Source organism: Rhinoraja longicauda, chromosome 19 (genome assembly GCF_053455715.1).
Source record: "Rhinoraja longicauda isolate Sanriku21f chromosome 19, sRhiLon1.1, whole genome shotgun sequence".
In the NCBI taxonomy this organism is placed as follows: Eukaryota; Metazoa; Chordata; class Chondrichthyes; order Rajiformes; family Arhynchobatidae; genus Rhinoraja; species Rhinoraja longicauda.
In genome coordinates this window covers 35,343,463-35,368,984 of record NC_135971.1, presented here as the reverse complement: position 1 = coordinate 35,368,984, position 25,522 = coordinate 35,343,463, and the positions used below count along the sequence as shown (strand labels likewise).

The 25,522-nt window shown below is 45.9% G+C and overlaps 1 protein-coding gene across 1 annotated transcript; it reads right to left on the bottom strand.

Annotated features, from left to right (window-relative positions):
• Positions 1-643: 643 nt before the first annotated feature.
• LOC144602777 (E3 ubiquitin-protein ligase TRIM39-like) lies at positions 644-21,633 on the bottom strand. The gene is made up of 6 exons (XM_078415910.1): positions 21,173-21,633; positions 14,723-14,818; positions 12,083-12,313; positions 8,545-8,567; positions 4,893-5,011; positions 644-2,145 (listed from the first exon to the last, which is right to left on the bottom strand). Exons 1-6 carry the CDS (start codon positions 21,584-21,586, stop codon positions 1,622-1,624), a joined length of 1,407 nt encoding a protein of 468 aa, XP_078272036.1. The 5' UTR covers positions 21,587-21,633; the 3' UTR covers positions 644-1,621.
• Between the last annotated feature and the right edge of the window lie 3,889 nt (positions 21,634-25,522).

The following is a 25,522-nucleotide window of genomic DNA, read 5'->3' as shown; positions in this document are numbered from 1 at the left end:
GCCGCACCTGGCGATGTTAAGTCCCGCAGCCGAGCCGCACCGGGCGATGTAAAGTCCCGTGGTCGAGCCGCACCAGCGATGTAAAGTCCCGCAGCCGAGCCGCACCGGGCGATGTTAAGTTCCGCAGCCGAGCCGCACCGGGCGATGTAAAGTCCCGTGGTCGAGCCGCACCAGCGATGTAAAGTCCCGCAGCCGAGCTGCACCGGGCGATGTTAAGTCCCGCAGCCGAGCCGCACCGGGCGATGTTAAGTCCCGCGGCCGAGCTGCACCGGGCAATGTTAAGTCCAGCGGCCAAGCCGCACCAGCGATGTAAAGTCCCGCGGCCGATCCGCACCAGGCGATGTAAAGTCCCGCGGCCGAGCCGCACCGGGCACTGTTAAGTCCAGCGACCAAGCCGCACCGGGCGATGTAAAGTCCAGCGGCCAAGCCGCACCGGGCGATGTAAAGTCCAGCGGCCAAGCCGCACCAGGCGATGTAAAGTCCAGCGGCCGAGCCGCACCGGGCGATGTTAGGCCCCGCAGCCGAGCCGTGAGCCGTGAGGAAGAGAAAAGTTTCCCCCACCCCCCCCCCCCCCCCCGCCACCCCCCACCCACACCACCACCCCCACCCACACCACCACCCCCCACACATACACAACCAAAAAAAAAATACAAAAACCATCCAAACACCGACACACAACAAAAAAAAAGGAAAAAAGACGAACAGACTGCTAGCGAGCCGCAGCCGTTAGTCGCAGCCACTTCTGCATAATCTGTGCATAATATTAGACTCAGGAAGCATTTAAGTTAGTGAAATACACACAAGCATCTCAAAAAAGGTACACAAAATACACATATAAAATAAGGTGCATTTCAAACAACGGGCATGACCACCAAAATTAAAATCTTCTGTTCTCAGCATATCCCGAACTAAATCTTAATAATAGGCGACACGGTGGCGCAGCATGTCTTTAGATTATTTGAAGAAACCCGAGCACCGGAGGAAACCCACACAGTCACAGGGTGAACCTGTAGATTTGCTGACCTTTTATCAGCATTCCAGAATTTTATGTATATTTAAGTTGAGCAAAATAGGAATAAATGAAGATGGCTAAGCTCAGTGTTAATTGGCCAAAAAGATGGGTAGTGAGGGCAAGTTTAACGCATCAGAATGTGTTAGAGATGTTTGGCTCAGGAATGTTTGCAGATAGGGACATCGACATACTAAAACTGTCGTTTGTTTGTTTGTTTGTCTGTTCCTGAACTACAGCCAAAACGTTACACGATAGCGTGACAATTTTAGGCCCACCTTACTCATCCCTTTGGTGCGAATGGAAGAAGTTTCATTGAAATCGGTGTATATTTTTAAAGTTATTCATATTTTAAAGTTTAAATCTATCTCCTAGGGAGGGAAGGGGAGGGGGGTGTAGGGGGGGAGGGGGAGAGGAGAGGGTGCTGCACCAATGCATGAGAGATTTGGGCCCCAACAGGTCTACTTGGTCTTAGATATCTAAAGATGGAGTTTACAGGTGGAGACATTGTTGGAACGACTTATCAGACACTGATTAACACTGATAACCCCTGGAGTAGGGCAGTTTCAAGTGTCTCCCCATAAAGGTTGACCGCGCATTCACCAAATAAACCTATATATGCAAGTGGATTATTTGCAATGAATCAATGTTGCAGCCCGTTAAGAAGAAAGGAAAGAGTTTCTCGGTGAACTTGTCCGTGAAAGTGTACAGATGTGACATGTAATCGGCATTGTACAGTGTCACCTGGCCAGCCTCATAGTTCAGGTAGACGCCCAATCTCTGGGGTTTGACTGGAACAGGGAGGGCAGTACGTGGTGAAGACATAGTGGTATATTCCTCTCCCAGACGCCACAATACCCAGGCTCCGGATTTCTGCTCCGGTGTGAACTCCGCTTTCCTCGGTACCGATGCCTTTACCACTCCCACACTCCACATAGTGTTCCTTCCGACCTCTACCTCCCAGTAGTGGCTCCCAGTGTTGAAGCCCTGAGAAGCCAGGACACCGTGCCACTGCACAAATCGCTCTGGTCTGTCAGGGACCATCTGTTTAGCACCGAGTCTGATGGCTGTCAGGTCACTGGACAGGATGAGTCTCGGATGCGCAGTGTTCGGATTCAGCTTCAGTTTGATCGGGACTGAAGGGGAGAAAAAGGTCTGCATGGTGAATTCACACGATTTGCCAATCAAACATTTTGACACATTGCTCCCCCCTCTCCCCATTCGTAACAAGGACAGAGTCCCCCTTGTCCTTGCCTTCCACCCCATCAGCCATCGCATACAACATATAATCCTCCAACATTTTTGCCACCTCCAACAGGATCCCACTGCTGGCCACATCTTCCCATCTCCACCCCTTTCTGCTTTCCACAGAGACCGTTCCCTCCAAAACTCCCTGGTCAGCTCGTTCCTTCCCACCCAAACCACTCCCCCCCCAGGTACTTTCCCCTGCAACTGCAGGGGATGCAACACCTGTCCATTTACCTTCCCCCTCGACTCCATCCAAGGACCCAAACAGTCTTTCCAGGTAAGGCAGAGGTTCACCTGTACCTCTGAGGATGTAACTAGGATAATTGACGGGGGAGAGCAGGTGGATGTGCTATACCTTGACTTTCAGAAAGCTTTTGACAAGGTCCCACATAGGAGATTAGTGGGCAAAATTAGAGCACATGGTATTGGGGGTAGGATACTGACAATGTGATCATGGATCGAAAATTGGTTGGCAGACAGAAAGCAAAGAGTGGGGATAAATGGGTCCCTTTCAGAATGGCAGGCAGTATCTAGTGGGGTACCGCAAGGCTCGGTGCTGGGACCGCAGCTGTTTACAATATACATTAATGACTTGGATGAAGGGATTAAAAGTACCATTAGCAAATTTGCAGATGACACAAAGCTAGGTGGCAGTGTGAACTGTGAGGAAGATGCTATGAGGTTGCAGGGTGACTTGGACAGGTTGTGTGAGTGGGCGGATGCATGGCAGATGCAGTTTAATGTGGATAAGTGTGAGGTTATCCACTTTGATGGTAAGAATAGGAAGGCAGGTTATTATCTGAATGGTGTCAAGTTAGGAAAAGGGGACGTACAACGAGATCTGGGTGTTCTAGTGTATCGGTCACTGAAAGAAAGCATGCAGGTACAGCAGGCAGTGAAGAAAGCCAATGGCGGCACGGTAGCGCAGCGGTAGAGTTGCTGCTTTACAGCGAATGCAGCGCCGGATACTCAGGTTCGATCCTGACTACGGGTGCTGCACTGTAAGGAGTTTGTACGTTCTCCCCGTGACCTGCGTGGGTTTTCTCCGAGATCTTCGGTTTCCTCCCAGACTCCAAAGACGTACAGGTATGTAGGTTAATTGGCTGGGTAAAATGTAAAAATTGTCCCTAGTGGGTATAGGATAGTGTTAGTGTACGGGGATCGCTGGGCGGCACGGACTTGGTGGGCCGAAAAGGCCGGTTTCCGGCTGTATATATATGGTATGGTATGGTATGGTATGGAATGTTGGCCTTCATAACAAGAGGAGTTGAGTATAGGAGCCAAGAGGTCCTTCTGCAGTTGTACAGAGCCCTAGTGAGACCGCAGCTGGAGTACTGTGTGCAGTTTTGGTCACCAAATTTGAGGAAGGATATTCTTGCTATTGAGGGCGGAATGGCGGGACTGTCATATGTTGAAAGACTGGAGTGACTAGGCTTGTATACATTGGAATTTAGAAGGAAGAGAGGGGATCTTATCGAAACATATAAGATTATGAAGGGTTTGGACACGTTAGAGGCAGGAAACATATTCCCAATGTTGGGGGAAGTCCAGAACCAGGGGCCACAGTTTAAGAATAAGGGGTAGGCCATTTAGAACGGAGATGAGGAAAAACCTTTTCAGTCAGTGAGTTGTAAATCTGTGGAATTCTCTGCCTCAGAAGGCAGTGGTGACCAATTCTCTGAATGCATTCAAGAGAGAGCTAGATAGAGCTCTTAAGGATAGCGGAGTCAGGGGGTATGGGGAGAAGGCAGGAACAGGGTACTGATTGAGAATGATCAGCCATGATCACATTGCTGGCTCGAAGGGCCGAATGGCCTCCTCCTGCACCTATTGTCTATTGCATTTTTCATGGTCATCTTAATATAGGCCAGTTACTCCAAATTATTTCAAAATTCCAAATTATGAAATGATGAAATTCCAAATTATGAACTGAATTTAAATGACACGGTTTCCATCGTGTGATATGAAGCTGATAGCAGCAATGCTTAAACTGATGGAAGGCAGAGATAAGGTAGACATTCACAACCTTTTTTCCCCAGGGTGAAAATGTTGTGGACCACAGGACGTGGCTTTAAGGTGAGAGCGATGAAGTTAAAAAAAATGTACGGGGCATGTTCTTTTTAACACAGAGGATGCCTGGAGCATGTTGCTGGATGAGATGGTGGAGGCAGACACAATAGTGTCTTTTAGAGAGGTGCATGGATATGCAGAGAATGGAGGAATAGGTTTCAGGTAGAGGAGATTAGTTTATCTTGGCTTCATTGTCGGCATGGACATTGTGGGCCAAAGGGTCTGCTCCTGCACTGTACTGAACTCTTTAAACTGTTAGTTCAGGCCCCAGGATTACCAGCCATGTTACATATATGGTGTATCGCTACTGAACCTGTGGGCTGGCCTGGCCCAAATGTGTAGGAAGGACATGCAGGGGCTAATTTACACTGAACTTAGACACAAGAAGCTGGAGTAACTCAGTGGGTCAGGCAGCATCTCTGGATAAAAGGAATAGGTGACGTTTCAGGGCGAAACCGTTCTTCAGACTGGAACAAATGTGTCAATTTTTCCTCACAACTCTATCAAAATCTTTTCCATATTTCAAACACCATAATTCCTCGACTCTACCGGAAGATAAGTTTACCTGGATTAATTAGTTTCAGCATCCGTTTCCACAGGCTGAACTGAAAGGGGCCGCTGAAATCATCTTGACTGAGGTCAATGGAAACTCTGGCGGGTCTTTGGAACTGCATGTTTTCACACCTGTGTTGGAAATAAAAAGTATCGCTGAGATGCAAAAGTAGAATGATACACCATATCTTTGATGTCACCTTATATACTTGTCAGCACTGCCCTCAACTTCTGACTTTTCAGAGACTACTATCCGAGACTTAGGTCATAGGGAAATATGAACAACATATATAAGAAATATATAAATCAAGCTATTCTATGTGTTGATTGGGGATAGTTATTGACCAAGGAGGAATTTTCAGTTGGTTTTTATAGTATTCTGCAAGGGCTACCTCAGAAAGCAAATGGAGACCTCAACCAAAAGGCAACACTTCTGATAGTATTGAACTCCCCGTATTGCATCCCAAATCCTGGACTTTCCACTCAGCACTTAAATTCCATGCTTCATGTATCTTGTGTTTTATGTTGTATTTTGCTGGCAGAACAATTTCTCTCCTGGGATAAGTAAAGTTCTATTGTATTGTATCATATCTCATCCCTTGCACATGAGACATTGGTTTTTATTATCCATTGCTGGTAGCTTAACAGCCACCAGCTATTAACCTTCTCCATGTTTAGGTATGAAAAAAGGAAAAGATTAGTTAAGACAAATGTGGGTCTCTTGGAGACAGAAACAGGTGAATTTATTATGGGGAAGAAGAAAATTACAAACGAGATGAACAGGTACTTTGATTCTGTCTTTACTAAGGAAGACACAAACAATCTCCCAGATGTACTAGGGGACAGAGGATCCAGGGTGTCAGGAAATGGTGTTGGGTTGACTGATGGGACTGAAGGCTGATTAATCCGCAGGGCCTGATGGGCATTCTAGATGGCTCTAGAAATTGTGGATGGTGATCATTTTGCAATGTTCTATAGATTCTGGATCAGTTCATGTGCGTTGGAGGGTAGCTAATGTTATCCCACATTTTAAGAAAGGAGGGAGAGAGAAAACAGGGAATTATACACCAGTTAGCCTGACACTGGTGGTGGGGAAGTTGATGGAGTCAATTATTAAAGATGTATTAGCAGCACATTTGGATAGCAGTAACAGGATCGGTCCAAGTCAGCATTGATTTACGAAGGGGAAAGCCTGCTTGACTAATCTTCTGGAATTATTTAAGGATGTAACAAGTAAAATGGATAAGGGGGAGCCAGTGGATGTAGTGTATCTGGTTTTCAGAAAGTCTTTGATAAGGTCCCACACAGGAGTTTAGTGGGCAGAATTAGAGCACATAGGGTTGGGTATTGACCTGGATAGAAAATTGGTTGGCAGACAGGAAACAAAGTGTAGGAATTAACAGATCCCTTTCAGAATGACAGGGTGTGACTAGTGGGGTGCCGCAAGGCTGGGTCCATAACTATTTACAATATATATTAATGATTTAGATGAAGGAATTAAAAGTAACATTAGCAAATTTGAAAATGACACAAAGCTGGGTGGCAGTGTGAACTGTGAAGAGGATGCTTTAAGGATGCATGGTGACTTGGATAGGTTGGGTGAGTGGGCAGATGCATTTTAATGTGGATAAATGTGAGGTTTCCATTTTGGTGGCAAGAACAAGGCGGCAGATTATTATCTGAATGGCATCAGATTAGGAAAAGGGGAGGTGCAACGATACCTGGGTGTCCTAGTACATCAGTCACTGAAAGTAAGCATGCAGCTACCGCTGACAGTGAAGAAAATTCTCTGCCTTAGAAGGCAGTGGAGGCCGATACACTGGATGCATTCAAAACAGAATTAGATAAAGCTCTTAGGGCTAGTGGAATCAAGGGATATGGGGAGAAGGGAGGAACGGGGTACTGATTGTGGATGATCAGCCATGATCACATTCAATGGCGGTGCTTGCTCGAAGGGCTGAATGGCCTACTCCTGCGCCTATTTTCTATCTATCTACTGTATGCTTGTTTCCATGAAAACATCCAGCGAATTGGCCTCCACTGGCCTCTGTGGCAGAGAATGCGATAGATTCACAACTCTCTGGGTGATAAAGTTTTTCCTCATCTCAGTCCTAAATGGCTTACCCCTTATTCTTAAACTGTGACTCCTCGTTCTGGATTCCCCCAACATTGGGAAATATTTATCTGCATCTAGCTTGTCCAATCCTCTAAGAAATGTATATGTTTGTATTAGATCCCCTGACATCCTTCTAAATTCCAGTGAATAGAAGCCCAGTCAACCAATTCTTTCATCATATGTCAGTCCCGCAATCCCGGGGAATTAACCTGGTGAACCTACGCTGCACTCCCTCAATAGCAATAATGTCCTTCCTCAAATTAGGAGACGAAAATTGCACACAATACTCCAGGTGCGGTCTCACCAGGACCCTGTACAACTGCAGCAGGACCTCCTTGCTCCTAAACTCAAATCCTCTCGCAAAGAAGACCAACATGCCATTAGCTTTCTTCACTGCCTGCTGTACCAGCATGCTTACTTTCAGTGACTGATGTACAAGCATACCCAAGTCTCTTCGTAATCTGACACCATTCAGATAATAATTTGCCTTCCTGTTCTTGCCACCAAAGTGGATAACTTCACATTTGTCCACATTATACTACATCTGCCATGCATCTGCCCACTTATCCAACCTACCCAACTTACCCTGCAGCCTCATAACATCTTCCTCGCAGCTCACACTGCCATGCAGCTTTGTGTCATCCACAAACTTGCAGATGTTACATTTAATTCCCACATCTAAATCGTTAATATATATTGTAAATAACTGGGGTCCCAGCACCGAGCCTTGCGGCACCCCACAAGTCACTGCCTGCCATTCTGAAAAGGACCTGGTAATTCCTACTTTACTTCCTGTCTGCCAAGCAGTTCTCTATCCATATCAATATCCTACTCCCAATACCACGGCCTCTAATTTTGCACACTAGTCTTTTGTGTGGGAACATGCCAAAGATGCACGATATCCACTGGCTCTCCCTTATCCAATCTACTTGTTACATCCTCAAAAAAGTATGTGCAAGTAGATAATGGTTTGTCTGGCATCATGTATGGCATACACATTGTGGGCTGAAATGCCAGTTCTTGTGCTGTCTGTTCTATGTATCTTGCCCTGTCCCCTTCCATCTACATCCCTCCCTTTTACTTTGCATTTCACCCACCCTCTCTTCTTATCTGACACATGTTTGTTGCCTTTTTATCTCCAGCCTGTATCACTTATTCCACTACCAATAAAACCCCCGCCCAAACTGTATCCACCTATCACTCACCAGGCTTTGTCCCACCCACAACCCCTTCTCAGCTTTCTCCCTGCTATTACAATCAGTATGAAGAAGGGTCCCGACCCGAAATGTCGCCTGTCCATTCCATCTACAGATGCCGCTGAGTTCCTCCACCACCCTGTGTTTTGCTCAAGATTTCAGCATCTCCATTTCCGTGTGTCTCCTGTCTTTGTTCTGGATTTCCAGCCCCTAAAGTTTTTTGCTCCAATGAACCCAAGTATTCATTCACTTTGTCTGCCATCCATATCCAACAATGCAAAGGACTACAGGTGGAATGGGTTGCATTACAGAATATATAATTGTCAGCCAAATATGGACAATAATGCACTTACCGGCCAAGAATATTTTTAATATCCTGAAAGAGAGAAGATTGTTTTCGTTTTACTTTTTAATTGTAGAGATACAGCAGAGAAACAGGCCCTTCGACCCACTGAGCCCACACCGACCAGCGATCCCCGCACATTGACACTATCTTGCACATACTGCTGACCAATTACATTTAAACCAAGCCAATTATCCACAAAATTGTGCGGCTTTGGAGTGTGTGCGGAAACCGAAGATCTCTGAGAAATCCCACGGAGGTCACGGGGAAAACGTACAAACTCTGTACAGACAATACGCGTCGTCAGGATCAAACCCGGGTCCCTGGTGCTGTGAGGCAGCAACTTTATCGCTGAACCACCAGTAAAAGGGTGGGCCTTTTATTACAATATTGCATTACAAAGATCTGTCAGAAACTTAAACAATGGTAAAGATGCATTTCCAATATTATTGCGTAAAAACTGCAATTTGACGTTACACTGAGTCACAAGATTTGGACACAGAATAGTTTCAATACCGAACTCATAGTTTAAAATTCTCGGTGGAGGGCATGTCGATAAAATGGCAGCATTTAAGTGGCTTTTAGATAGGCACATGGATTTGCAGGGCATGGAGGGATATGGATCATGTGCAGGCTGAAGAGATTAGTTTAGCTTGGAATCATATTCAGCTGTGAGATTGTGGGGTGAAAGGTCGGCTCCTGTGCAATGTTCCAAGGTCTATGGTCAATTAACAGAAAAACTGTTAAAATTGAAGCTCACAGACCTATGAGGAAATGATTTTTTGGTGCAATAAACTATTATTTCACGGTGTGACTATTTGGAAGTCCTGATGCATCCAATTTGCCACATCACTTGTTGATTTCCCTGTTCCTTTTAACACACCAGGGTCTTAGTCGCCACTGATAGACACAAAAGACGTACTCCAAAGACGTACAGGTATGTAGGTTAATTGGCTGGGTAAATGTAAAAATTGTCCCTAGTGGGTGTAGGAGAGTGTTAATGTACGGGGATCACTGGGCGGCACGGACTTGGAGGGCCGAAAAGGCCTGTTTCCGGCTGTATATATATGATATGATATGATAAAATGCTGGAGTATCTCAGTGGGACAGGCTGCATTTCTGGAGAGAAGGAATGGGTGATGTTTCGGGTTGAGACCCTTCTTCAGATTGAGAGTCAGGGGAGGGGGAGATACAGAGATAAGAAAGTATAAGGTGTGAGAACGAGACATCAAAGGGGGTGGAGATCAATGAAAATGTAGAATAGATCATTGTTAGCGAGGAGAAGGTAACAACAAAGCAATCAGAGATAAAATGTAATCAGGGACAGTCAGACTGGTTGGAGTACTGGGAAGGGGGAGGGATGGAGTGAGAGGGAAAGCAAGGGTTACTTGAAGTTAGAGAAGTCAAACTATCTCCGGTTTAAACTAGCATCTGCCGTTCCTTCCAACTCTTAGTTGCCATTCTTCCTTCAGCATTCTGGTGCTAAAGTTCCACACTCACAGAGCAGCACAGCACAATACTGGAGCAGGCCCTTTGGCCCACAATGCCTGTTCCAAACATGATGCCAAGATAAACTAATCTCATCTGCCTGCACGTGACCATGACGTGCCTGTCTAAAAGCCCATAAACACCAGTATTGGTCCTGCATCCACCACTACCACCCCTGGCCCTGCATTCCAGGCACCAACCACCCTCGCTCGCCTGCCCCACACATCTCCATTATATTTTGTCTCCTCACCATCAAGCTATGCCCACTGATCTTTCATATTTCCACCATGAGAAAGGGTTCTGACTGTCTACCCGGTGGCTCTCTTAATTTGATCTACTTACAGCAGTCCAGAGAAAACACCGACAGTCCAGAGAAAACTATCCAAGTTTGTCCATCCTCTTCTGATACTAATTCCCTGTAATCCAGGCATCATTCTGGTAAACATCTAGTGCATTCTCTCCAAGGCCTCTACAGACTTCTTATATTGGGGTGTCCAGAACTGCACACAATACTCCAAATGAGGTCTAACCAAAGTGCTAAAAATCTGCATTGTGTCTTCCTGACACTTATACTCAATGCCCAACTAGTCTTTTCCTTTTCACTGGCTTGCAGAACTTGAGTCTAACATGATTCTGTGTGCTGATCATGTCTATAAGCTTGTGATGGTGCAAGAGGCAAGATTTTCACTGCATCTGTCCCTCACTGTATTCATATGACAATAAGCTCAACTTGACTTAACCAGTTCTCCCTTAAAACTCACCTGGGCCCCACTCCCCATGCTTCCTTGAAACTTGCCTCGTTCTGCTTCCAGTGCTCTGTTTAAATGTACCTGGTTAACTGGAATAGAACTGGAAAAATCTGGAGTAACTCAGCGGGCCAGGCAGCATCTCTGGAAGAAAGGAATAGGTTTGGGGTCGAGACCCTTCTTCAGACTGAGAGTCAGGGGAAACGAAAATGAGAGATATAGAAGGTACATAGAAGAAATGAATGAAAGATATGCAAAAAGCGATGATCGAGGAAAGGTGTAACTCACAATGGTCCATTGTTGCCTGTGTGGTAGGTGATAACGAGTTAACTGGAATGTTTATTGTTATTCTGCATATCATCTGTAAACACTGATTTAAAACAGTGCAAAACACAAAGTGCCTGAGGAATTCATCAGATCATGCAGCATCTGTCGAGGGGGAAAGGAAACATGATGAATTGGGTCAGAACCTCCTCTAGAGTGATTCAGGCCTCATTAGTGTACATAGTGCTGTTATAACTCAGCAGGTGAAGCAGCATGTTTGATGGTGCCGTTATATCAGCAGGTGAAGCAGCATGTTCAATGGTGCTGTTATAACAGCAGGTGAAGCAGCATGTTCGATGGTGCTGTTATAACAGCAGGTGAAGCAGCATGTTTGATGGTGCTGTTATAACAGCAGATGAAGCAGCATGTTTGATGGTGCTGTTATATCAGCAGGTGAAGCAGCATGTTCAATGGTGCTTGACTTGCTGAGCTATTCAAGAACTTTGTATCCTCTTGTGGAAACCAGCATCAGCAATTTCTTGTTTCTACATTAATTAAGTGTGTTGGAGTATTAATGAATACGATGCAAGAGTCTGGAAAAGCTGCGATATTGGTTTAGAGTTTAGAGATACAGCCCGGAAACAGGCCCTTCTGACCGCTGAGTCTGTGCCGACCAGCGATCCTCGCACATTAACACTCTCCTACACACACTTGGGACAATTTGCATTTCTACAAAGCCAATTAACCTACAAACCTGCATGTCTTTGGAGTGTGGGAGGAAACCAAAGTTATCGGAGAAACTCCACGCGGTCACAGGGAGAACGTACAAACTCCATACAGCCAGCACCTGTGGTCGGGATCGAACCTGGGTCTCTGGCGCTGTAAGTGCTGTAAGGCGGCAACTATACCGCTGCGCCACCGTACCACCCATTCTGGGACTGGTGCTGCCAAAGTTCTGAATGTGGACTGATGGAGTTCTCTACTGTACATTGGGTTTTAGAATCTGAATGGTAATGGCATCATGTTTCCCATGTAAACAATAGACAATACCTGCATAAACTCTGCATCTTCCAGACTCAGATTTTCTTGCATGTCCAAGATTGCTTCCTTAAGTGATGCATGCTGTTCGGAGATTTTCTTTAGATTTTCATCTTTTTGTTGCAATATGGCATTTTCCTTTTGCTCCAGTATTGTTTTCAGCTTTTTCTCTTCCTGGTGCAGAAACTGGTGCAGTTCTTCGAACTTAGATTCAATGTTCTTCTGCAGAGCCGCAGATTCTTTCTGATGGAATAAACAACAGGTGGATTTACCCAGTGCAAGGTGAGAAGTGCATGGGTCGTGGAGCACAGAACAGGAAACAATACAACACAGGAACAGGCCCTTTGTTCCACCATGCCACAGCTGAACATTATGCTAGGTTATAACTGAAAACACACACCTCCAGATTCAGGGACAGTTTCTTCCAGCTGTTTCCACGCAACTGAACCATCCTCTCACGAACTAGAGACCAGTTCTGCCCAACCATCTACCTCATTGGAGACCTTTGAACTATCTTTAATCGGTCTTTACCTTTCTTTTTATTTTAGCGATACAGCGTTGAAACTGGGCCTTTGGCCCACCAAGTGTGTGGTGACCAGTGATCACCCATTCACTAGCTCTATCCAACACACTGGGGACAAATTACAGAGGCCATTTAACATATAAACCTGCACATCTTTGGAACGTGGGAGGAAACATCTTTAAGGTGAGAGGAGCAAGTTTAAGGGAGATGTGCAGTGCAAGTATTTTTATTTACACAAAGGGTGGTGAGTGCTTGGAATGTGCTGTTGTAAGGGGGGGGAGTTGAGGCAGATACATTAGAATCATTTTAGAGGCTTTTGGACAGGCAAGTGAATGGTGGGATATGGACAATGTGCAGGCAGATAAGAGTTGGTCCTGTCATTATGTTTGGCAGACATTGTGGGCCAAAGGGCTTGTCCCATGTTCTGGGATGGTGATGGTTTGACACTGTGGTGCAGATTCAATCTCCTTGTTTACAGTAGGCTGTGTTGAATAGGTTCATTAACTTGACATCATTAAAAGGAGTTGTATTATATGGGAAGTGAATAAGGTTCTGAGTGGAGTTGTTGACAGGATATGTTGCAGGAAGGAACTGCAGATGCTAGTTTAAACCGAAGATAGACACAAAACACATTTCATTATCTCTGTATCTCTCTCTCCCCTGATTCAGTCTGAAAAAGGGTCTCGACCCAAAACGTCACCCATTCCTTCAGACAGAGATGCTGCCTGTCCCACTGTGTTACTCCAGCATTTTGTGTCTGTCTTGTTGACAGGATACTTTCTCTGGTTGGGACAATCTAGAGCAGGATAGATTCAGCCAACAGCTTTACCTACTGAAGAAGGGAATGAGGAAAGAAATCTGAGGAATGAGCCTGAAGAAATGTCCTGATCCAAAATGTTACCTATCCATTTCCTCCACTGATGCTGCCTGATCCTCTGAGCTCCTCCAGCACTTTATGTTTTGTTCAAGATTCCAGCATATGCAGTTCCTTTTATCTCCAAGGGAAAGGGAATGATTCTTGTTTGCTCAAAGGTTTGTGAGCCTCTGGAACTCTTCAGACTGGAGAGATGTCCTAGATGGATTGATGTAATAGAGAGAAGTCAAAAGTTATGACTAGAAAGGTGGACAGGCTTGATGGAGCACATGGAGATACAAGGAAGTGCAGATACTGGAATCTTCAGCAAAGTACAAAGTGCTGTAGGAAATATACATCGCATGGGATCCAAGGAAAGAAAGCTGAATGGATAGAAAACTGGCTTCATGGAAGGAAGGAGAGGATGATGGTGGAAGGTTGCTTTTCGGACTGGAGGCAAGTGACTAATGGTGTACCTTGGGGTTCGGTGGTGGTCCCATTGCTGTTTGTCATTTATAGCAAAGATGTGGATGAGAACATACATGCAGAAGGGAAAGATTTAATAGGAACCCGAGGGGTTACTTTTTTACACAACGGGTGGCAGGTGTATGGAACGAGTTGCCTGAGGTAGTAGCTGAGGCAGGTACCATCGCAACGTTTAAGAAACATTTAGACAGGTACATGGATCAGGTAGGTTTAGAAGGATATGGGCCAAACACAGGCTGGTGAGACTAGTATAGATGGGACATGTTGTCCCGTGTGGGCAAGTTGGGCTGAAGGGCCTGTTTCTACGCTATATGACTCTATGAACTGATGGGTTCAGGAGCATCTGCGAAAGGAATGGACAAACAGACCAAAACATTGCTTATCCATTCCCTGCAGAGATGCTGCCTGACCTGACCCACTGCATTACTCCAGCACTTTGTGTTTTGATGGAGCACTTGTCTGATTCCTGCTCCCTTCCCTACGCTTCTCATGCTGTGTAGTTGGAGAAAACATCGGGCCTTTCAATTAAGGCACAAGAAACTCAGGATGCTGGAACCGTGAGCAAATGATCATTGTGATCTTTGGCGTGGAATCGGAGGAAACAAAATATTACAACAGACCAAATATATAATGGTGTGAAAGGCACGGAAATTAAATATTTACCTGGTGCTAGATTGAATCAATATCTCACATGCATGACATTGGACCGCCACACTAGTTTTTACATTAACTGTTTCGTTTCCCATCTCAACTTTGCTTTGGTGTGGGACCTTTAAACGGCCCTTCGTACCTTCAGTTTATTTACATCTTCTTCTTCTTCATCCTGACTTTCACAGCAATCAAGCATTTGTTCACTGAGGGACTCGATTTCTTTCCGTAGCATTCCCTGGAACAGAGAAACGCGCAAAAAAAAGTCACATAGGTCTCCTGAAAAAGACGACATTTTTAAAGTCTGTTGTCAATGATCTGGAAGATCAACCCCAATTATAGTCTGGCTCAGCTGGTAGAGCAGCCTCACAGCTCCAGCCATCTAGTTTCAACCTGGTCCACCATGTTTGTCCATGAGGCGTTCTCCTTGTGTGGATTACACCCATTTGCTTGTAATTTTTTCCATGTTCCATAAAACAGGCAATCCGGCATGTTTCCAGTGACTCCAACCAATTTCTACGGATGCACCCTGGAAAGCATCGTACTAGAATGCATCACAGCTTGGTTTGGCACCTACTCTGCCCAAAACTGCAAGAAATTGCAGAGAGTTGCGATGTCGCCCAGTCTATTATTCAAACCAGCCTCCCTCTCATCGACTCCATCGACACCACACTTCCTCAGGAATGCAACAACATGATGAAGGACAACTTCCTCCCCAGTCATTCTCTCTTCTCGCCTGTTGCATCAGTCAGAAGATCCAAAATCTTGAAAGTGTGTATGACTTTCAGGAATACCTTCTCTCCTGCTATTATAAATCTATATAGAAATCATATATAAATCAGACTATTTATCAGACTCTTATAAGCTGTTGGTATGGTCCCGATCACCCAATCTATATTCTTGCAACGTTTGCATTTTTAGAACATCTGCACTTTCTCTCTAGTGTAGCACTATACTCAACACTGTTTATTGTTTTCTTTGCACGACCTGGTAGACCTGTCTATGGTTTGATTGGACTCATAAATGGTATGACTTGCTTGGATAGCGGGCTGAGCAAATGTTTTCACTGCATCTCTGTACACTTGAGAATACAAAACCAATACCAAAGGTAATTGTGTTCTGTTTGGTAGTTTAGGATGACACAGTAAATTGCCCCGAGCATACAGGTGAGCGATTGAATCTGGGTAAAATTGATGGGGAAAGTGGAAGGAATAGATTGCAGGGAAAATTAATGGGAAATAAGGTCGCTCTTTATGCTGGCATAGACAGTGGGCTGAAATAGCCTTCACCTATATCATCAGGATAAACAGAATTGGAGTTTGGTAGTGGTATAGGTTCATTATTGTTATGTGTACTGAGATGCAGTGAAAAACGTTTGTTTGTGTTCTATGCAAAGAAATCAGGTAATACTATACATGAATACAATCAAACAAGAAACAAGTACAATAGTAAGAGCAAAGAGAAAATACCAGAGTGGAGAATATAGTTCCCAGCAATGGAGCATAACAGATCCATAGAAAAAGTCCAATGTCCGCAATGAGTTAAGTTGGAGAATTGGGACTGTACTCTAGCTTCAGATAGGATCTTTCAGAAGTATGGTAAATATGACCATAACATTCATAGCAAGAGGATTTGAGTAAAGGAGCAGGGAGGTTCTGCTGCAGTTGTACAGGGCCTTGGTGAGACCACACCTGGAGTATTGTGCACAGTTTTGGTCTCCTAATCTGAGGAAAGACATTCTAGCCTTAGAGGGAGTACAGAGAAGGTTCACCAGATTGATCCCTGAGATGGCAGGACTTTCATATGAAGAAAGACTGGATAGAAAAGGCTTATACTCGCTGGAATTTAGAAGACTGAGGGGGGATCTTATTGAAACATATAAAATTCTTAAGGGGTTGGAGAGGCTAGATGCGGGGAGATTGTTCCCGATGTTCGGGAAGTCCAGAACCAGGGGTCATAGCTTAAGGATAAGGGGTAAATCTTTTAGGACTGAGATGAGAAAACATTTCTTCCCACAGAGAGTCTGTGAAATTCTCTGCCACAGAAGGTAGTTGAGGCCAGTTCATTGGCTATATTTAAGAGGGAGTTAGATGTGGCCCTTGTGGCTGAAGGGATCAGGGGGTACGGAGAGAAGGCAGGTACAGGTTACTGAGCTGGATGATCAGGCTCGAAGGGCCAAATGGCCTACTCCTGCACCTATTTTCTACGTTTCTATGACAGGGGAAGAAGCTATTCCCTAGTCTCGCTTTATGGACTTTCAAGCTTCTGGATCTTCCGCTTGATGGGAACGGGGAGAAGAGGGAATGACCATGGTGGGAAAGGTCCTAGAATTTGTTGGCTGTTCTCCCTTGGCAACGCAGATGGATTGTCATAGTCATAGAATCTTGCAGCGTGGAAACAGGCAGTTCGGCCCAATTTGCCCTCACCAGCACTAGTTGGACCTGCTTGCGTTTGGCCCATACCCCTCTAAACCTGTCCTATCCATGTACCTGTCTAAATGTTTCTTAAACGTTGCAATAGTATCTGGATCAACTACGTCCTCTGGCAGCTCATTTCATACACCTACCACCCACTGTGTGAAAAGGTTTCCCTGTTAAATATTTTCCTCCCACTTTAAACCTATGTCCTCTGGTTCTCGATACTCCTACTCTGGTTAAGAGCCTCTGTGCATCTACCCGATCTATTCCTCTCATGATTTTGTACACCTCTATAAGATCACTCCTCATTCTCCTGCACTCTGAGGAAAAGAGTTTTCGCCTGCTCAACCTCTCCCTGACGTTCCCTCGAGAACTGCCAACATCTTCATAAATCTTCTCTGCACCCTTTCCAACAGTATATGGTGGGGAATGTGGCCTGTGTGATGGCCTGGGTAGCATCCACAACTCTCTGCAATTTCTCGCTGCTTCAGGCAGAGCTATTCCCAAAACAAGTAGCGATGCATCCCAAGAGCCTGATTTCTTTAGTGCACCTGTAGAAGTTAGTAAGTGCCGGTGGAGGCATCCCGGATTCCTGAGGAAGCACAGGCATTGGGGTGCTTTTTGGCTGTAGCTGCAATGCATCTGGCCAAGGACAGAATTTCCATTCATAATTGGAGTAACAATTAAAAAATGGGTGAAGAGAGATGGAAGAGTTAATCTAAGAATGTCAGAAATTGGAACAGATTTTGATAACATGGCCCCCTGTGTCCTTCACCTGAGGACCACTCACTTCCTTTCCCCATTCTCATGGTCCTCGTCTCTCTTGAACATATTTAATGACCTTTACTCCACAACTCTCTGCAGTAAACTATTCCAAAGATTCACCATCCTCAGTGGAGAAGTTTCTCCTCTTCTCCATCTGAAATGAGGAACTGCTCGTTCTTGAATAACGACCCTGTTTTTAGATTCCCTCACAAGGGAAATCATCTTCTCAACATCTGTCTTGCAAATCCCCCTCATAACCTTCCATGTTTCAACAAGGTCACATCTCATTCTTCGAAGCAGCAATGAATACAGACCAAACCTACTCAACCATTACTTATAGGGCAAACACATAATGTGAGCAATCAAACAATATGCATTATCTGGGCTGTCTCCAATGCAAGTTATCTTCTCCTTGAAGGGCCTGTTTCCCTGTTGTATCTCTAAACAAAACTAAACTGCAGATGTTAGAATCTTGAGTAAAACACTGCTGGAGGAACTCCGCGGGTCAGGCAGCATCTGGGGAAAGAACTAACAGATGGATTTTCAGGTTGGGTCTAAAGAAGGGTTCAGAATGTTGTCTCGATGGGTGGGTATTACGTATAAGGAGTGGTTGTTTTCCCCAGAATGCCAGCAGGTGAAGGGAGATCCCATAGACGTTTATAAAATTATCAAAGGCATATGATAGGGTGGACAATCAGAACATTTTCACCACAAAAGGTAGGAAATGTCAAAGACTGGAGGCATAACTTTAGGTGAGAGGTGCAAACTTTAAAGGAGATGTACATGGCAAATATGAAAGTGGCTTTTAGGAGACACACATTAGTATATGGGGAATGACATGGATCATATGCAGGAAGAGATTTGTGGATGTAAGCCTGTCCGTCACACAGAGCACACTCCCCACCACTGTCTCCATCTATACTTCAAGCTGCCTCGGAAGAGCAGCCAAATTAATTAAGCACCTTTCCAAGCCTGGTCATTCCTTCTGCTCCCTGGTCCTGTCAAGCAGAAGATTCAGAAGCTTGCAAGAGAGCAACTTCAGAGTCAGAAACACCTTCTTCCCCTCTTATTGCACTTCTGAATGGTCCTTTCAAAATCGAGGCAACAGACCTGATTTTCTATCCTACCTTATTGCAGGCTTTGGATTTTTTCTGTGGAACTGTTGCATTGTTCAGTTTAATTTAGTTTAGTTATACAGTGCAGAAACAGGCCCTTCGGCCCATCAAGTCCGCACTGATCGGCGATCCCTGTACATCAGCACTATCCTACACACGAGGGACAATTTACAATTTTTACTGAAGCCAAACTAACCAACAAACCTGTACATCTTTCGCTTGTGGGAGAATGTACAAACTCATTACAGACAGCACCCATAGTCAGGATTGAATCTGGGTCTCTGGCGCTGTAAGGAAGCAACTTTACCGCTCTGCCACCATTGCCACCCCTGATTGTAAAGCTGAGAAATGGTATTCTGCACTCTGGCATCTTTCTCTTTGCTCTGGATTTTCCTCTCGTGTTTGGCTTGATTCTATTCTTTTATAATATTATCTGATTTGATCAGATAAGCACGCAAACAAAAGCTTCTCACTGTACCTTGGTACGTGTGTCAATAATAAACCTGAACCAGAGAAGATTAGTTATACAGCGTCATGGTCAGCATAGATATTGTGGGTCAAAATGCTTGTTCTTGTGCTCTATTTTTCTATATTCTATGAAACTGTGAGGGTCAGTTCTTGCCCTGCACTTTTCTGTCTATATACTAAAACTCTCGTTTGTTTGTTCCTGAGCTACAGCCAAAACGGGACACCATAGCACGACAATTTTAGGCCCACCTTACTCACCGTCGTCCCTTTGGTGCTAATGGAAGAAGTTTCATTGAAATCAGTGTTATATTTTTAAAGTTATTCACATTTTAAAGTTTAAATCTATCTCCGAGGGAGAGGGGGGGGAGGTGGAGGGAGGGAGGGGGAGGATAAAGGGGTTGAGGGGGATGGATTGGGGGGAGGGGAAAGGGAAGGAGAGGGGAGGGGGAGAGGAGTAGGCGGGAGGAGAGGGTGTTGCACCAATACAGGAGAGGTTTGGGTCCAACGGGTCCACTTGGTATAGTATTCTATAACACTGTGGGCTGAATGGCCTGCTCCAGTGCTGCGCCATTCTATGTCCAACGACACTGTGGGCTGAATGGTCTGCTCCTGTGCTGTACTTTCCTATAATAAGACACAAAGTGCTGGAGTCACTCAGCGTGTCGGGCAGCATCTCTGGAGAACATGGATAGGAAACCGAATCAGGAACATTGTAGTAGATTAGGTTCGGGGAGGTGCATGTGAACCTCTCTCTCGCTTGGAAAGTCTGTTTGGGTCACTGGAAGGAGTAACCTTTTGATATTCAATGACATAATGGGCTGCAGGGCCTATTTCTGTGCTATATTTTTCTACATTCTATGACTCTGTGGGCTGAAGTGACAAGTCCTCTGCCATACATTTCAATGTTCTACGGCACAGTGGGTCACAGGGCCTAATTCTGTGCTGTTGTGTATTCTATGACTGTGGGCCAAAGGGCCTGTTCCAGTGCTGCACTATTCTTTATTCTCTGACAGAGTGGGCCGAATGGCCTGTTCCTGTGCTGACTAGGCTTTAGTCTCTGACAGTGTGGGCCAAATGGCCTGTGCCTGTGCTGACTAAGCTTTATTCTCTGACAGAGTGGGCCGAATGAACTGTTCCTGTGCTGTACTTTTCCATATTCTATGACACTGTGGGCCGAAGGGCCTGTTACTGTGCTGTACTTTTCTATGTGCCATGACAGTGGGCCGAAGGGCCTGTTCCTGTGCTGTACTGTTCCATGTTCTCTGACAGTGGCCGAAGGCTTGTTTCTGTGCTGTACTTTTCTATGTGCTATGACAGTGGGCCGAAGGGCCTGTTCCTGTGCTGTACTTTTCTACCTTTTATGGCACTGTGGGCCGAAGGGCCTGTTACTGTGCTGTACTTTTCTACCTTCTATGACACCATGGGCCGAAGGGCCTGTTTCTGTGCTGTATTGTTCTATGTTCTCTGACAGTGGGCGGAAGGGCCTGTTTCTGTGCTGTACTTTTCTACCTTCTATGGCATTGTGGGCCGAAGGGTCTGTTTCTGTCCTGCTCTGTGTGGTGGGTGAGGACTGGGTGGACAGAGAGGCCTGTCCCTGTCCTGTTCTGTGTGGTGGGTGAGGACTGGGTGAACAGAGAGGCCTGTTCCCGTCCTGTGCTACTCTCTCTCTGTTCTGTGTGGTGGGTGAGGACTGGGTGGACAGAGAGGCCTGTTCCTGTCCTGTCCTGTGCTACTCTCTCTCTCTGTTCTGTGTGGTGGGTGAGGACTGGGTGAACAGAGAGGCCTGTTCCCGTCCTGTGGCAGTTCACTGTGAGCGCGGTGTCTCACCTTATGGAGTTCAGCGGCCTCACCAAGCGGGCTGGTGGAGTGGCCGTGGTGATGGCGAGACGTGGCACACACCACACAGATCGGCCTCTGGTCATCGCTGCAGTAAACCTTCAGCCTCTCGTCGTGCTCCTGGCAGCGGAGCTCCGTCTGAACCACCGCCTCGTCCACTCTGAGCTTCATTACATTCTCCACGATGTTGGACACGAACCGGTTGTGTCTGAGCGTCTTGTCGGGCAGCAGCGCCCGGCACTGCGGACAAGTGGCCGGCCCTCGCTCCGACTGCCAGTGCTGGACGATGCAGGTCCGGCAGAAATTGTGGCCGCAGTCTATGGTTACAGGCTGGACAAAGAACTCCAAGCAGATGGGGCAAAGCGCCTCATCTTTCATGGACTGTAGCACGTCTATACTCGCCATCGCTGCTGCCCTCTCCGGGTCCCGGGCGCTTAGTTTCACTTCCGCGCTGCTGCAAAGTCGGCGATTTCCGGGTACGTTTCTTTGCACAAGTCTGCTGATTTCAAACATGGACACAACAACGCTGGAGTAACTCAGCGGGTCAGGCAGCCTCTTCCTCTTCTCCCGTGATGTTACCCGACCCGCTGATTTACTCCAGCATTTTGTGTCGACCGTCGGTGTAAACCCGCATCTGCAGTTACTTCCTAAACATTTTGTCAGCAGATTTCAAGATTCAGTTTTATTGTTTGTTCCGAAGCGGAACAACGAGATTCTTTCACAAAATGCTGGAGTAACTCAGCCGGTCAGGCTGCCTCCAGCATTACTCCAGCATTTTGTGAATAAATCGATTTGTACCAGCATCTGCAGTTATTTTCTTATACAACGAGATTCTTACTTGGCAGCAGCACAACAGATTATATAAACAGTACTCGCTAGACCCCATTGTACAGAACAAAGAGTTTCAATTCAAAATAGTCTGAATATAGTGCAAAACAAAAACAACAAAGCCCGAAGTCCCGAGTGCAGCCACGGCAGCCGGTAGATCAGATTTCTGTTTACATTGGGCGTGTAGTTCAATCGCCTCGTGTTTGTTGGGAAGCAGCTTCTCCTGAACCTGGACGTTTGCAGTTTTCAGACGCCCATAATTAACTTCTTCCGATGGCAGGAGGGAAATAAGAGCGTAGCCAGGGTGGTGTGGGTGCTCGATGATGCTGGCTGCCTTTTTGAGGCAGAATCACCTTCCATGGCAGGGAGGGGGACTGGGACTGGGACTGGGTAGTGTCTGACACTTTTTGTAATCTCCATCATTCCCGGGCGTTCGAGTTGCCGAACCAGGCCGTGATGCAACTGTACACGTGTAGACATTCAAGAGTATTTGTCCATATACCGAATCTCCAATATTTGGGGGGAAAAGTCCATTAAGGGGAAAAAATAAACCCACTTAGAATGTAGTGCGAGTGTTTGCTGGAGTCCAGACAAGTTGGGGAGAATAAAACGAGATTCGTGTAAATGATTGGTACAGATTCAGCAAATCGCTGGAGGCACAAGCTGGAGTAAAATACAAAGTGCTGGAGGAACTCAGGCAGATGTTTTGGGTCAGGATCTTTCTTCCGACTTATTACTGTGGGGGAGGGGGGAGAGAAAGCTGAAATAAGAGAGAGGTGGGGGCAGGACAAGGCCTGGCAAGTGATAGGTGGATACAGGTGAGCGGGGGGGGGGGGGGGGGGGGGTAGATTGGCAGATGGCTGGACAAAGGCAAGAGATGAAAAGTAGACAAAAGGGTGTCAGGGAACATGTGAAATGTAAAGCCAGAGAGAGGGGTATAGATGGAAGGGGAGAGGGGAAAAAGTGGGTCAGGATGGTGGAAGTAATGGATGCACACTGGGAGTGGGGTCAGTGGAAATTGAGGGGGCGGGGGGGGGGGGGGGAGGTTACTTAAAACTGGAGAATTTAATGTTCATATTGTTGGGTTTTAATCTATCAAAATGGAATATGAGGAGCTACTCCACCAGTTTGCAAATTGCCCCACTCTGGCAATGGAGGAGGCCCCAGATGGAAAGGTCAGTTTTGGATTGAAGACAGACACAAAATGCTGGAGTAACTCATCGGGTCAGGCGGCATTTCTGGAGAAAAGGAATAGGTGATGTTTCGGGTCGAGGTCAGGTTTGGAATGGGAAGGGGAGTTAAAATGGTTAGCAATCGGGAGATTCAGAAGGCTTTGATGGACCGAGTGCAAGTGTTCAATGAAGGAGTTGTATCATTGTGTGTGTGTAGGTGATTCTGTGTTTGCATTGTTCCATCTCTACCCAGTGCACATTAAGACCAGACTCCCCTTGGGCCTCGAGAGATTCGGGGCAGATAGGCTGCTCAACCCACAGAAATTTACAAAAGCCCAGCACACAGATGAAAGCAGAACCATTTCCTTGAGATTTAAAGAGATTCAGCATGTCACCAAATACTCTGTCAAACCTATACAAAACTCAAAATGCGGAGTAACTCAGCAGGTCAGGCAACACCTATGGAGGAAAGAGAGGGGTGATGTTTTGGATCGGGACTCTTCATCATTCCCAACCCGAAGCATCATCCATCTATCCACTCGATCTACAGATGCTGCCTGACCCACTAGGCTACTCCAGCACTGTGTGTTTTTCTCCAGGGTCCAGTATCTTTAGTTCCTTGTATCAAAACGTATATATATGCACTGCAGAAATTCTCCTCAGTGCAGTTCAGTTCAGTTTCACCGAGGTACAGTGAATCAGGATATAATAGATTACATCATGGCCTTGTACAGCAATTACAATCCACAGGAATGCAAGGCACAGCAGAGAGTGGTGGAGTCAGGCCAGTCCATCATGGGCACAGCCCTGCCCTCCATGCAACACATCTAACAAAGATGCTACCATCGGGCAGGAGGTACAGATACCTGAAGTCCCACACCAGTAGATTCAGGAACAGGTACTTTCCTACAACCATCAGGCTCTTGAACTGACAATCAGACCTCCACAATGGAACACCACAGACCATAATTGTTCTCCCATGGAGTTGTTTTTCTAATTGTGTTTTGCATTAATGCATTGTTTTTTTCCTTTCTTTTAACTGTCGTGTAGAATGTGTGTAGATTATCTATGATTTATGATTTAGTGTGTTGTCTGAGTCTAAGTGATGCAAGCTATACCTCACTATACTTGTGCATATGACAATAAACTCGACTCAATTCAACTTGATCATGGCTGATCACGGCTGATGTGATTGCAAGCTCAATTCCACATTCCTGCCTATGCCCATAACTTTTTACCCCTTTATTGAAGTGCCTTTCAGACTTTGCTTCCAGAGTGTGTTGCAGCTGATCAAGCTGCTGCCTCACGGTATTAAAGATCTGGGTTTGATCCTGACCTTGGGAGCTATCTGGGTGGAATGTTGTCACATAGGTTTCCTCTCACATCCAAAGGTGTGCAGGTGTGTAGAATAATTGGCCTCTGTGAATTCCATAGTGGCGCAGCGGTAGACTTTAGAGATATAGTGCGGAAACAGGCCTTTCGGCCCATTGAGTCTAGCACCAGAGACCCGGGTTTGATCGTTGCTACAGGTACAGTCTGTAGGGAGTTTGTACGTTCTCCCTGTGACCGCGCGAGCTTTCTCCGGGTGCTCCAGTTTCCTCCCACATTCTAAAGACGGGCAGGTTTGCAGGTTAATTGGCTTCCATAAATATCCCTAGTGTGTCGGATATGAACCCGGGATAAGCGGTGATTGATGATCGGCGTGGAGTATTGCAAGCAGTTCTGGTTGTCCCATTACAGAAGGCATGTGGAAGCTTTAGAAAGGGTGCCGAGGGGGTTTACCAGAATTATATAATTAAAAGGAACTACAGGTGCTTGTTTATGCCAAAGATAGACACAAGATGCTGAAGTAACTCAGCATCATGACGCTGCCTGACCTGCTGAGTTCCTGCAGCATTTTGTGATACCTGGCTTAGGGAATGTTAGCAACCGGGAGAGGTTGTACAGTCTTGGATTTTTTTTTCTGGAATGCCAGAGGTTGCAAGGTGACCTGCTAGAAGTATATAAAATGATGGAAGGCATAGATAAGGTTGACATAACCTATTTCCCAGAATGAGAAGCACCAAATACTAGAGGGTACAGCTTTAAGGTGAAAGGGGCAAAGTTTAAAGAAGATGTGTGGAGCAAGTTTGTACACAGAGGTCGTCGAGTGCCTGCAACACGCTGCCAGTGGTGGTGCTGGAAGTAGATACGACAGTGGCATTTAAGAGCGATTTGGATAGGCACGTCGATACTCAGGAGATGGAGGGATGTGGATCATGTGCATCCAGATCTTGGCATCGTTTTCGGCACAGTCTGAGATCTGTTCCTGAGCTGTACTGTTCTATATAATCACACTTCA

Bases quoted from the DNA above. Each gene is read 5' to 3' on its own strand.
- LOC144602777 (XM_078415910.1), bottom strand. From the start codon at position 21,586: ATGGCGAGTATAGACGTGCTACAGTCCATGAAAGATGAGGCGCTTTGC. The intron at 14,819-21,172 runs GTGAGACACCGC...TCTCTGTTCCAG, and splicing joins AGGCCGCTGAACTCCATAAG to GGAATGCTACGGAAAGAAAT. The intron at 8,568-12,082 runs GTATTGTCTATT...TCTCTCTTTCAG, and splicing joins AAGATGCAGAGTTTATGCAG to GATATTAAAAATATTCTTGG.